Here is a 14968-nt window from a genome sequence, read left to right as displayed (position 1 = left end):
TCATTACCATCCCTTTTTGGATTGGGAATAGTGTCACTTGGAAGGCTATTTCTTGTGAGTGCATTCATTTGTGAACCCAGTTGACCCATCTAAACTTAAGATTCTTGATGGCAGTTTCATGGAGTGTGAAGGTTGCTTTATTCTCAGCCTTTGCTGATTCTTGGTTTGCCAACAACTGAGCAAACATTTTCTCAATTTTGGATTCTTCCTTCTATAGTAGCTGCTATTATGGTTGGTGTTGTGATTGGCCATAAAAACCAAGAGGCCCTATTTGTTTAGCGCCGAATGATAATATTTGTGGTGAATTCAAACTCGGTCCATTCCGCCATGAGAAATTTGGGTGATTTCTCAAGTTTGGATTGTAGGTTTGAGAATAAAGACTTCCTCGTGGCCTTCACCGCATATTATTCATATAATTGACTATCTCTAAAGTGTAAGGGCACTGATCAGAAGGATGTTCCTCATTACAATGGTCACAAGTATACCTTGGAGCCTGAAGTACATGAACTCCTATAGTATTGCCCTTCTTGATTTGCAATTCCAAATTGTCAAACCTCTTGGAGATTGCTTTAAGTTGTGATGCAATATCTCTATATGATAAAGAACTAGGCTCTTTACATCTCTCAGAACTTTGCCTGCTCTTATTATGTTGTTGCATAGTCCTAGACGCCATCTCTTCATACAATTGATATAGCTTGTTAACTTTCATCTTTCCAATTCTACCATTTGAAGCAATATTGAGCATAGTCACTGTTTGATCATTCAACCTATTCCAAAAAGCTCTCATTAGAAATATTTTTTCTACTCGTGATTCGGACAATTTCTCCGTATATCCTTGAATCTCTCCCAAGCCTCATAGAATAACTCATCCAAATGCTATTCAAAGGAAAGTAGTTCACCCTTTAGTATAGCTCGTTTACCTCTTGGAGTAAATCTGGCCTTGAACTTTGCCACAAGCTCATCTCAAGTCTTAATCAAGTGCTCCAGTAAGGTATTCAACCATGCTTTTACCTTGTAAGATAGGGGCATAAGGAACAACCTCAACCTCAAAGCATCTTTAAAAACCCCATTTTGCTTGAAGTTCTAACATACCTCTACAAACTTGGTCAAGTGCTTATTAGGATCATCATTGAAATTTCCTTCAAAAATACTAATCATCCCCAGTAATCGAATCGTGACTGGCTTGATTTTGAAGTTTTTGGCTTGAATGTCTGGTAGTAGAATACTTGAATGGAAAGTCTGCCCTTCCTTATCCAAATAGTCATCCAGAGTATACAAATCATTGTCATCCTATTCTGCCATGTTATCTTGCGGTTCTGGTTCAAATGGTGGTGGTAAAAGTAGCCGAGGTCGTTGCTGAATCTCTGGTGTGTTGTTAGTTTCTCCTAAACTAGATCCTTCTTTAGTAACCTCTTCTAAAATAACTTCCAAATTCCCTTTCATGCATCAGGAGGTACCTGTGAAGTCAAATAAAAAATAAGAGTATCAAACTTATCAAGTGAAATGAACAAAATAAATACAACTATTCTACCTACAACAATACTACAAATGCTAAAAGAAAACTTAAGTGTAACCAATCACACAATAAGGACAATCAACCACAAACAATCTTGCTGTTAGTCCCCGACAACGGCGCCAAAAACTTGTCCACCAAATAGCTTAACTGTAAGTAGACAGGTCACAAGTAATATAAAAAAAAAAAAGTATCGTTCCCTTGGAGACTAAGGCCAGATGAGTTAAAAATCATAATTGTGTTCTTGATTAGGCTAAGTGAAGCAAAGGTTGTAAAAGAGTTTGTGAAATGAGATTAGAAAAGCAAAGATGTAAATCGAAGTGAATTCAACTTGACTTTGAGACAAATAAGGGTCTAGGGTTATTTCTCACTAAAATACTTCATAAAACTTGATTAATCACTTCTGAAGTAGTAGTAACAATAAGTTTAGTTAGCCAGGGTTCACAGAATTGATTAAGCTTTGTCAAGTAAAAACCAAATTTTTGCAATCTCAATAAAACATTCCAATCTCTTGCATTTGTTTGGAAAGGTTACATTTTGAAAACCAAAACCCCTTTTTTTGCTAGGTCAATTGATATATCTCTATTCTGTCAATAAACCTTCTATTTAATAAGATAAATTTTTAGACTAGCACATTTTTACCAAAGTTCACAGATTAATTTAACTTTGTCAAGTTTCAACGAATCAACTAATCAATCCAAATAATAGCCAGTCACAAGGAAGCATTAAGCTCAAGGTAAAAACAACAAAACATTATCATTAACACTAAAGAGAGAGTTAAACCAAGTCTTAATCCATACAATAGATCAAAATAACCCTAGGATGACTATTTTAGCTAACATGTTTAGTAAAGAGCCACAACTATAAGAATAGTTCCTAGCCATTACAAAAACAAGGAGAGGAGAAGAAGAAAACCAAGAAAAAAAATAAGGAAGAAGCTTTCAATCTCTTGTAACTTTGAGCCCAATGTTCCCAAGCTTCAAAACCTCCAAACCCTAGCAGAGCAAGCCTCCAAATGAGCCCCAAAGTCGAAGTACATGCAAAAACCACGAGTCTCCCCACATATATGCCCTAATTTCTTAGTTACATCACAAAATGCACAGCTGCGAGGAGACAGACGCCGCAGTGAATATGGCCAGACGCCGCAGCGGGTTACCCAGAATGGGCTTCCAAGGAGTGGTCTTGGCACCACGACGCATGTGAGCAAAGGCCGCGGCGGATTACACTGAATAGCAAGTTCTTGAGATAGCTTGGGCACCATGGCGGATATGGTTAGGCGTCACGGCACCTCACACAAAATGGCATCCTTCTTCTCTGTTAAAGTCGTCGTAGCAGTTTTCTCCATGTGCTGTGGTGGTTGGTACCTTTTTGAGCTTCTCTGCTTCTGGTCTCTCTTCCTTGGTTGCTCTGGGCCTTTGGCCTTCCCTGATCACCGAGATTTAGTTGAATCTTTCTCCTTGTAACCCTCTTTCAGCTCTTGTACCTTCCTACACAAAGGACCATAGAAGTCTTGCACCAAAAATCTCCCAATGGTTTGCCTAAATCAAAATTCACTTTGACAAATTATGTTTTCTAACTTTAAGAGGAAAATTCTGTGCTAATAACTTCCAAAACCCATAAAAGAGTGCTAAAACAAGTTGAATTAGTGGGAATTTCAAGAGGTTATCACATTGACCATTAACACTTTTAATGATTGGAGGCAATATTAAAACCAAAGATGCCCAATGCTCTTAAGTGAAACTTATCTAGGGTAAATTTATACCTTAACCCTTAAAAATAAAAAAATGACAACACTATTTAACAATTGTTTCAATTAACTGTCAAGTACTACCTCGGTCCTTAATATAAGAGCTAGTTGACTAATTTGAGTAGATTAAGAAAATTAGTTAAGTTAGTTACTTGTAATAAATAGGTGTTGTCTTTCCTAAAATATCCTTGCTAACTACAATTATTACAAGGACTATTTTGACAAAAAATATGGATAAATATGAAAGACAAAGTGGATTGTGATTTTATAATTAGGACCAAAATAAAAGTCAAATGAGCTCTGATATTAAGAACCAGAAGTAGTATTTATTAAATATAATTGATGGCTTCTTTTTTTCATTTTTGGATACATAATTGATGGTTTATATAATAACCTTAAAATATAGGTTTGGTCTATCTCACCTCATCGTATTTGATGATTTTCTCTTGAACCATCACATTTTAAGCATCAAATATACGTGAATATGTTGTGGCATATCAAAACAAAACAAAAACAAAAAACCAAAAATAGACGTAGGCAATATAATGGATAGAAATTTCAGATCAACAAATATATAGTTCGTCATTTACATATTTTCACACAGAAGTCTAACCAAGAAGGTTGACTGAAGATTTCCTTCATATTTGATGCTCCACAAGTACCAATAATCTCTTGTGTATTGTTAGAAAGATAGACATGCACTCAGCTACCACCATGTCGTTTTGATTTTTTTTTTTTGAACCTCATAAATATCTTTATAAAATCAAAGAACGTCCAAATTTGGATGCATATACAATACTATGGCAAGAATTAATATAGCTAAAACATGTTATATATTAACACATATACACATGCAAATTAAAGAGTCGTTTTCTAACAAATAACATATATAAGAGTACACCTTTAAAGAAGATATGCACTCGATCAGTAATATAAAGTACATGGAAATCCCTCAAATAGATTGCTATGGCCTATGATGAGTAAAAGATACTGTCACCATTAAACTAATGTACCATGCTGATGTCAATGAAAACGACAATCGTTTGTTTTTCTTCTTCTTCTTCTTCCTCTCCTTTTCTTACCCTTTTCTTGGTTGCTTTCTGATTGGATTACCTATTAGAAAGAGGTGAAGCATTCATGTTCAGATGAATTTGAGTCGTCACAAGGAGAGTGGTTGTGCCTTCCTTCATAAGTGGTTATCACCATACGACAATCCTCTGATAGTCGTTCAACCCTCTTCTTCACTCTGCAATTGCTATGGGTGCAACGGTAGTAGCTTCTGTGATATCCCCAAAATATGAAGATTTTCTTGGGTCAGAATTAATAACAAGTAATATATCCCAGTAATTAATTTAAAATTTATATAAAAAAACACTGACATAAAAATGGGTCCTTTTCAGCACAAAATAGATAATATACGTTAAGAATTTGTTCAGATGCTCACATATTAAATTTATATGACATTAAAATATGCCCAAAAATTATATCATGACAAAAACAATCTAGAAATTCAATTTTTTTGGGGTACAGTCTAGAAATTCAATTTAGTCAAAAGACACTTGATCATTTAACTTCAGTAGGACCCCATATGCATCTGCATGAATATCAAATGAGCTGTAAATAATGTCCATAGCTTCTAAACACTATGGCATCTTTAAAAAAAAATTGGGTATTTTATTGATATTCATAATTGATTTCTAGTTAGTGTTTCAATTGTAAATGTTATTTTAAGACAACAAAGATAGGCCCAATTTAGATGCATCTCTGTCATGTAGAACAAATTAAAGGGGAAAAGAAAAAGAGAAGGTTATGTATTTAAGTTTCATTTTGCATGCTGCCTTAAACATTCTATTTGTATGTGTCCATATATATATATATATATATATATATATGCTTACCTGTAAAGAAATGAGTTAGGTTTTAAGTAACTAAATTGGATGTCGGTCTTCTGCACAAAATCTTACCTATAAATAGATTAGTTTTTTTTAAAAAAACTTTATATTATGTACAGATCAGGAAGTATGCAATGCACAATATAATATATATATATATATATATATCAAATTAAGTACATGCACTCATTATTTCCTCCAATTTATGAATGTTATTTTCATCAATCCATCAATCAAAACAAAACTGGTCTAAATAAACACATTAAACTTAAATGAGAATTTTCAAGCAAAGATTTATTTATGGCCATTCTTGGAGAAATGTCTACTGTTAAAGTCTTCATTAGGTGTTACTCTTTCTAATTATTAGTGATGCTCACCATAACTACTCTGTGTGTGTGTGTGTGTGTGTGTAGTAAATCAGATGTCGACAAGCATTAAGAATTGAATTTTCACCTTCTACATTTTCTAATTCTTAACCTGTGCCGATTGGCTTCTCATAATCCAAAAAACGTAAATAAATACAGATATGAAATCCATCGCACAACTTGTATCTTAAGACTCGTATCTTATATATCTATATTTAAAGATCATAAATGTAGTTACTACATTGATTAATATTATTGTCGGTTATTATAATAAATGCCATTAAAGTATAGGGACTAAAACCAAAACTTTTAAAAGTATAAGGACTATATGAGTTCTGCTTTTGGTCCATCTACTTTTAACCAGTTCAGTTTTGAACCTTATGAAATCAAACTATATATAGGGGTCAAAAATCATGATTTGAAACTATAGGAATCAAATTCAAAAAACTATACGCACGACCAACAATGATATTAACCTTTGTTATATTAAAAGACCAATGTTACTATCAAATGTCACATGATTTATTTTCATGTTTTAAGAATTTATAAAGAAAAAACAATTTATAAGAGCTTCAGCATAAAATCTAAGTTAATTCACTTTCACTAATAGAATCAACAATATCAGTTTGGTACCCACACACACATATAATGACAATCGGTTGTTATGAAAAGTGCATTTTATGGTCTCATTCAAATTCCGTCATAATTTTCTGAAACTTGTATATAATAAGAACCCCATCATTGAAAGGCAATTAATTTAATTTAATCCAATAACTTCCCTATCTTCCTAGTTAGCTAGCTAGCTAATTGCACTGCTTATCTAAGTAAGTACATACCTTTAAGTGCAAACTTGTAATGATGGTTTACATCTGAACCCATTTAGGATTTAATTGATGATATGCCACTTTGACAATATTCACATTAGTGTCTCTTATGCATTAATACTATTTAATATCTCACTTCAACCTAATTGGTTTTTCCTTCCTTTACATGCACGCATGAATGTGTATGCTGTTGTTGTTTTATTAAGAAGATATGGCCAAAGAATTTGCATGTTTTGTCCTTTTCTATGTGTTAATTATTATGTTTCACTTGATGCAAGTAACTTAGGATTTCATCATTCTATATATATTTGATTAATCTTTAGTTTTTCTTTGTAGAATACTTTGTTGTATGTGAAACAACCAACCTGTTTGTCTTCTTTTTCTTCTTCAAATGAAATCAGCTACAAAAATTACTTGAAACTTTTATGTTGATGTCTTTGTTTTGATATTGATAGAGATTTCCTTTTCCATCCAAAACAAAAACAAAAAGAAAGAAAACAGCTGCAAAATCTTTTGGTACAATTATTTTGGAAGCAGATCCTCTGCTATTGTCAATGCAACAGCATATTTTAATGTGATTGTCATTTTTAAATTTCACAATTACAAGATTTTTTTATTGTCCATAAGTTCAAAGAAAAATATTAAAATTGAAAAACATAATATATGTAATCCAAAGCTTTAGACTAAATTTTGCCAGTCAAAATCCATGAATTTGCACTGGCACTATATTATTGCTTCAAAGGAGCAAACTTCTTTTATATTTCATTTTATAAAAATCAATTTAAAAATTTTGGATTATTCCAAGGTACGTTTTCTTACTTTAATGTCTACCAAAAATGAGATATTAAACAATTTTCGAAAGAATAAAAATTGTACCATCATATTCAGATCATTTTCAAACGTATTTTATAAACATACTCAAATATTAGAATTCCTTTATGTGTGGGTGTGTGCGAGCGCGAGCGCGCAGAGGACCCCTGCACTGGCCTAGGTGAATTGTTTGATGCATAATTCAGTGTGGACTTTCAATCTCAGTCCTATTATATTATATTTCTTAAGCACGTATGCAAGATTTTCTAAATTAGTCATCAAATAAATTTGAACTCATACATACTGGCGGTGTAGAATAGAAATAACTAGAAAGCCAAAAGATAACAAGCATCTCATGATATATACGTATAAATCTGAGACAAAAACCAGTGTCATACAAAGAAACATTTTTTTATTTGAGTATGTTTATAGAGTACGTTTGAAAATGATCTGAATATGATGGCACAATTATTCTTTCAAAACTTATTTGATATCTCATTTTGTAGAAATTAAAATATAAGAAAAAGTACCTTGGAATAATCCAAAATTTTTAAAATAATTGTTCTAAAATGAAATATAAAAGAAGTTTGCTCCTTTGCAGCACACAAACAACAATCTTTTACAGAGAAAAATTTTTTATTTGATTTATTGATGTACAGATTAAATGAAAATTTCGTAAAAATATCTCACCGAAATACATTATGCACCATAAAAATATTATAAAAAAATCTGTTGGCCCTCATGTGAACATATTTAGTGTTTGTCTCTTTGCTTCTAATATTTATTTGCCAAAATATATTATGCAATATGCACTATAAAAATAACAAAAAGCCTAGCTCAACATACAATTAATATATTTATAGTGCGCTTATGTAGAAAATAAATCGAATTTTACTAATTACCTCATCATGACAGTGCATTTCCTGAAAATAATAGGACCAAATGTGATAGTCTAGGTAAAAATCTCCAGTAACCTTAAAAATTTATTGTTTCTGATTTATTTTTGGATACACATTTTATATTTGAAAATTTAAATTTCACCTCATAGAAATACTTCTAGAGATGTCTACACACATACACTTGAGTTGCATAGAAAACTTTATGGGAAGGCGCAGCTTTTTTCAGTGAAGGGTATAAATGTGTGGAAGGACTTCACTTGTCATTGAAATTGAGGACTCTTAGGGGACCCTATAATGTGTCCTATTGTCAAAATAATAATCATTATATTCATACACCAAATATTATTTTTCATTTATATATATTTTTTATCTCTACCAATAATTCGTCTGAAAACTAATCATAAATAAAACCAATTCATGCTAGCTCATTCTGTTCCATCAACCCTTCTCTTCAACAGTATCATTCTGTACGCTGGAGATTCTCTCTCTTTCTATCCCTGTCTCCGCCTTTATTAATTTTTAAGTTACATTACGTAAAAATATTTAAATTTTGTAAAAAAAAATTTTGTTTTTAAAATGTTTTTGATTTTTCTATTAACTTTACAGAAAGCTAAACGTTCAAAACTATTGAATAATAATAAGGGTGAATGTGCACCTTATCTTATTTTTTAAATACTTCTAATATCCTTATTTTTATATAGTATATCCATCATTCTGATCTTATTTTTCTAGGGCATTTAGCACCCCAATATTATTTTTTAAAATTACATCTAGAACTCTAATTTTTAAGATATTGGATACACTAAAAATGAGATTAAAATCATAGATGCATAAAAAAATAATATCAGGTATTAGATACACTAGCAAATAGATCAGGGTAATGCATTTGGAAAATAAGTTATTTGATGTACCTTTACCCAACAATAAAACTTGTTATGTACAATTATATATAGATGCAAACCACTGGCCTCACTATCTAATTCGATAATAAATTCTCAAATTATTATATTTGCACAAATAATTTTCTGAAGTCTTTATCATTTATCTCAGTCATATAAAACTAATTAAGTCCCCTAAAATATTACATTTTATTAGTAAAAAGAACTAATAAGGAGTTTATTATAAAGCTTTAAAACTTATAAAGATTGTGAGAGCAGAACCCATCATTTAAGGGAGTCGTTAAATTTTATATTAATCTTTTAATTTAAATTAAGCCTAGATATAAGAAAAATTATTTCTGAAAATATTGTGCAATAATGCAGAATTATTCACTATCGTCACATACGTTATTTCCAAAAGAGACATGTTACCTTGTTTCCCCGGTGATATTGCCTATGATGTAGCTATTGCACTCAATAGTTCTTTTAAAAATAATTTGATGGTGACACTATTACACGCCAGAAGTAGAAAAATTAAAACAAAAAAAATTAATTATCTGATAATTACTTAATTAAACAGTGACTTTTTCAGAATTTTCTGATCTTAATTTATATTTTCCATGCTTTTTACTAATATAGTTAAAGGTTTGCTTAATCTGTTTACTTAGCTCAAGTACTGGTTAATTGGTAAAGTTCTATGGATATTTGACAGTAACATGATTGTTAAAAACCTCCCCACCAAAGTAGCACAAAATGCAATTTCTGAAAACCGAAGCTTTAAAACAATATAAAGAACCAAAAATACTCCAATATATCCATAATTAACAAAAGGATATATTGATTAATTAAACCATTTCTCTACTGATCTTTCTAAATCAAGGAAGACAAAATTGGATTCTCTACATTCATGCAATACTTATGTCCTAATCTCCAAATAATACTGCATGCACTCACTTTTGTGAATGCCATAAATTGGGAACGAAAGCACAACAAGGTTATTATAAATAGGACCAACCTTAGGTCATGTTTCTTATAACAATTATGTCCAGTTCTCCTATGTATTTTGCCATGTGTCTATTTTTTCTATATTATCGCTTAACCCTAAACCCATATGAAAAGAAATAGGGCACGTGACTATGTGTGATTAAAAAACTTAACATAATGATTGTAAGAAACTTGATGTAAAGATTATAATAAACTTGATCTAAGTATTTTCCTTATAGATATATTAGAGAAACAGCACAAATTAAGTAAACAAAAAGAGGGCGAACTAAAAATCTATTTTACAAAAAAAAATTAAAATGTAATTACCTTGGATGAAGGCTATTTTTGACAACTTTCTGGCCATACTTCCTCCATTTGTAGCCATCATCAAGCACATCCACATCACTTCTTGTTTGGAAACAAAACCTTGGCTCTCTCAGCTTCCTCCTCACCTTCACTTTGTTTTTCTCTGATGCTGTATTCCTCCACCTAACATTATCACACAACAAATATATATGTAATTAAATATAAATCATCTCTCAACACACACGCGCGCGCACACACACACAAGAATATATATATATATATATATATGATTAAGTCCTTCCAAGACTACCAATAATATCCAGAACTACCACCATCCTTCAACAAGACTGTCATCATCAGTTCATAAATCTATATATATTGATGAAAACCCTAAATTATCTTGTAATTATGATTACCAGACATAATTTTTTTCATTCACTAATGTGAAGTTAATATCTTACTTGAAAGATATGGAATTTACATAACTGGAAATGGAAAAGTGATATATATATATATATATATTTAACTGGAAGATGCGGGAGTAGTCCCTGAAGGAAGATTATTGTTGGTGGAGAGTGATAGGGTAGTGGATTCGAGAATCGATGAAGATCAAGACTTTCAAGTCCCAACCTCTTGTTCTTCTCACAACCCCAAGGCAGAAATTAAGTGAGAGAGTAGAGAGAGAGTTAATGATAACTTGGCGTACGAAAAAGCAAAAGAAGCAGACTCTATGGTCTCTGCTTCCATAAATCCATAGAGAAGGGCGATGAGACCTTTAGATTCTTCGCAGAAGCCTAAAGGAATATCTTCTTGGGTTCCTAAATAGCTATTTACGTGCATGTCTTCTTCACTCAGAAAGTGAAATAGAATAATAATAAGCCAAAGAATCAGAAAAGGGATTGATATTTCAGTAAAAAGGAAACAAAGAAACCAAGCAGAATCGATAGAGGCTATATATATATATATATATAATCATACCATGTATTGTTGCCGTCACTAGCATTTCCAGTGCAGTTTTCATCATTGACAGCCTTGGGATCCAGAGTTCCCACCTAAAAAGTTTGTAGTGCCAAATACATATATACATAAGAAAAATTCACAAACAAAATTACCCTAGAATCATGGATTGAATAGTTATCCGGTGTTGAAGTAATTAGAACTGGAAGAAACTCATAACTCTGATGTGGGATTTGCAGATAATAATGATCTGAAATAAACAACCTGGTCGCTGTTGTTCCATGGAGTTCTGGTAGTAACAAGGTCATTATGGCTAAACCCAACGGAACTTGCTACTGTACCGGCGGCTCCGTTAGTGGCCGGTGCTGCGGACGGGGCCGCCGTGTTGCTACCGCCTCCGCCGCCACAGGAAGAAGATTGAGACTGAGCAGAAGGAGCCAAAAAGCTGAGGACTTGATTCTCTTCGAATTGAACGAAACCCATTTCGTGGATGGCTTGATGATGAGGATGAGGGTTTGTGAACGAAACCTGAAGTTCATAATTCGGAACGCCTCTCTCTCCTTCCATGATATCTGATACTTTTAAGCTTTGGGTGATTCAAAATATATGAATTCTAAGGAAATAATTGGTCTGCTTCTTCTTCTCCTTTTAGCTTAATTTGAGAAAATTGCGATAGAGAGAGAAAGAGAGAGAAACAGTTGAAAAGAACAGGGAGAAGGATAAAGTGATTGATTGAGGAAGGAGGGTTTGGGTTGGAGAAAGAGAATTAGGAGGAGGGTATATAGTTTGGTCAACTTGGATAAATATATTTTCTGTGAGATTAAAACGCTTAAGAAGGGAAGAATGTTTGTTTTCTCGGGAAAATTATGTACGTTCTTTCCGTCATCTGAAGAGTAAAAGGGATAGAAGTTCCCTAATTCAACACTTGAACAGTCCCTCTCATTCTCATTCTCTTTCTCTCTCTTGGCTACACGTGCATTGTCCTGCACTGTTTTCCCGGGAATCTACTTGAACAACCAGGGGCTACATGTGTTAATGGGACAAATTTAATCATAACTTATAGAGGTCTACTTGATAAACTCATAGAGATCTATTTGATAAACTATACATCGAGTGTTAGATATATGATTTTTGATTCGTGTTGTTGTAAGAGATTAATCTTTTTAATTAGACCCTATTCATGTGGATAATTTCAATACTAGTTTGATGCAAATGCAGGATTTTGGTGATGGAAAATATTTGTATTATTTTTTTAAAAAAAGATAACACGAAGATTACTAATTTTAGTTATTGTAAACTACTCTTCTGGTTCTTAATATAGGACCTAATTATTGAGTTGATTTTGATCCTAAATATAATACCCATTTCTTATATTTATCAATTTTCTCTAAATTACCCCTATAAATACTCTCTCAACCATAATCAAGTAGAAAAGGAAGAAGGGGTATTAAGAAAGATGATTATGGTATTTTAGGAAAAACATGTCACATTTCTTATAATTAACTAACTTACCTAACTTCTTTAATCTAATCAAATTAGTTAAATAGGTCTTATATTAAGGACCGGAGGAGTATTAATTTAACTTGGGGGATTTTGATAATTACTTTAAGCTCCTCTCGTTCCCCCCCCCCTATTTTAATTATTATAGTGGTCAATAGAACGTTGTCTTAAATTCAGAGTGTGGCTAGACATCTCTAATCTGTGAGACTTAAGATTGTTAATTATTCGGTTGTTTTATTATAAGATAAAATTTGGTTGAGGTTTATTCAACAGCTTATTGATATAAGTTCCCAAATAAAAGTATGATATGATTTTTTTAAGATTCATATACATAATACTCTCCATCCTAATTATAAGGACCTACAACATGTTTCATAATCCTATACGATATAACATGTTTTGTTTTAAGAATTTGTTTTCTCCGCTTATTATTCCTAACTAATCATAAAACTTTCTAACTAACTAAACTTCTTTAATTAATGTCGTTTGTTTAGAATAACTTGAATATTCTATGAGGAATAACTAATTTAAACTAATTAATTTATATAAAATTGCTATTAGGTAATTATAATGAAATTGGACATATCATCTTCGTTGGCAAACAAAAAAAAAAATTGGACATATCATAATCTCATACATTTAATAATTGTGAGTATCTTCTTGTTCACTCTTCTTCATCAAAATTTCTAGATGCATACATACATATCAAGGATTTGTGGTGATAACAATTAATGTAAATAACAAGTCTTAAACATGTCACTCCAAAGAAACCTCTTCAATTGAAGAAACTAAACTTTGACACGTAATTATAATTGTCATTAGTTATATTAAAAATCACTATTTTCTTTAGGCATTCGTGGCTTAATAAGGTTCGACTTTTTTTCCTGAGGTAGTTTTCATCTAATTGATCTGAAACGACAAGACATAATCAATTAATTAATTACGTGTTGCTCTGTAAAATTAGGTGCGGCAGATTAGATCATGTTTATTAGGTTTTGAATATATCTATGAAAGACAGAGAAATGTTTATTTAATAATAATTAAGTTTAATTAGCTAAAAATTATCACTAACAATAAACTTGTAATAAGAAGACAAACTAATGAAATGATTAACAACGATCAACTTCTTGAGATACGTTAAATAGTATTGGTAGATTATTCACTGTACTACCTCCTGTAATTGCTCTAAAAGCCAATGGGGCTGTTGGAGGTTGGACCTAGTACCTGAATATAAAATCTTAATTTATTTTTTTTAGTTATAATTTTTTCCTAAAATATATCTTTTAATTCTTAATTGTAAGGGTTCTCATCAAAGTGTAGTTCGAATGCATATAATTACTTATAACTAAGATAATTTAAGAAAGTCAAAATACATTTATTACAAATAACTAATTTAACTAATTTTTTTAATATTTCCAAATTAGATATCTAGTTCTTTTATGAAGCATGACGGATACCATAATATTCCCTCTTGTCCTGTTTATAAGCTTCAAATCTGGGGAGCATATGGTCCTTTTAATAAGTTTCAATTTAGAATTTATCTTAATATTTAATGTATTTTTTCTGATTTTATCCTTAATTATTTATTCTCTCTCCTTTATCATACTTTCTCTTAGCATATTTCCTTATATATTCTCCTTCACCATTTTTCTCATTTATCGAAGAGCACATATTTGGAAACAAAACTATATTTTTAACTTATTTATTATTTTCAACTAATTTTAATTGATGATTCATGATCTATAAATTAGTTATTTGAAGCTGATAATAAGGAGTGAAAGAGTATTATATTCAGAATCATCATGTAGGCGAATATTGAGTAATTTTTGACTACACACCTTGACATCTAATAAATATGTTGCTAGAAGGTATAACATGATGGAGACAAGCATTTGGGAGGGGAAAAAAAGACAAAGTCCAACCCTTTTGTATCACTTAATTGTCTCAGCCACCGTTGATTTGGGCTGTCTAAACTTTATTTAAATTTAAAAAGGTTTACGAATTGTTATTTTTATTTTCTAACTTTATGTTTAATTTTTTTTAATTTTGAAAGCAAAATGCAGAATAAGATAAATATGTCTTTGCGAACTCCTCTTGCAAGTCTCTCTTTCTTTGACTGTCTTTTATGTTCAGTTTTTCTAATTTATTTGTTGAGCTGTCCTGTTTTATTGTAAAGAAATCTTTACAACTGATTCATTAGTTTTCTAAAATGGGCCTCAGACCAATCCAGTCATTTCAACTTTTTCTAACTTTTTTCCATCGTAGCCGCATGGAAGGAAATTTTAAGGAGCAA

At 31.5% G+C, this 14968-nt stretch overlaps 1 protein-coding gene across 1 annotated transcript; it reads right to left on the bottom strand.

Annotated features, from left to right (window-relative positions):
• Positions 1-4070: 4070 nt before the first annotated feature.
• LOC114759656 (probable WRKY transcription factor 12) lies at positions 4071-11918 on the bottom strand. Its single transcript, XM_028948867.1, has 4 exons — positions 11440-11918; positions 11197-11270; positions 10240-10401; positions 4071-4539 (listed from the first exon to the last, which is right to left on the bottom strand). Exons 1-4 carry the CDS (start codon positions 11740-11742, stop codon positions 4377-4379), a joined length of 702 nt encoding a protein of 233 aa, XP_028804700.1. The 5' UTR covers positions 11743-11918; the 3' UTR covers positions 4071-4376.
• Positions 11919-14968: the final 3050 nt, after the last annotated feature.

Source organism: Neltuma alba, unplaced genomic scaffold (genome assembly GCF_004799145.2).
Source record: "Neltuma alba isolate B1F8T4 unplaced genomic scaffold, ASM479914v2 tig00010875_pilon, whole genome shotgun sequence".
Classification (NCBI taxonomy): domain Eukaryota; kingdom Viridiplantae; phylum Streptophyta; class Magnoliopsida; order Fabales; family Fabaceae; genus Neltuma; species Neltuma alba.
This window is presented reverse-complemented; position numbering and strand designations above follow the sequence as displayed.

Bases quoted from the DNA above. Each gene is read 5' to 3' on its own strand.
- LOC114759656 (XM_028948867.1), bottom strand. From the start codon at position 11,742: ATGGAAGGAGAGAGAGGCGTTCCGAATTATGAACTTCAGGTTTCGTTC. The intron at 11,271-11,439 runs GTTGTTTATTTC...CAAACTTTTTAG, and splicing joins CATGGAACAACAGCGACCAG to GTGGGAACTCTGGATCCCAA. The intron at 4,540-10,239 runs GTAATTACATTT...GGGATATCACAG, and splicing joins AAAAATAGCCTTCATCCAAG to AAGCTACTACCGTTGCACCC.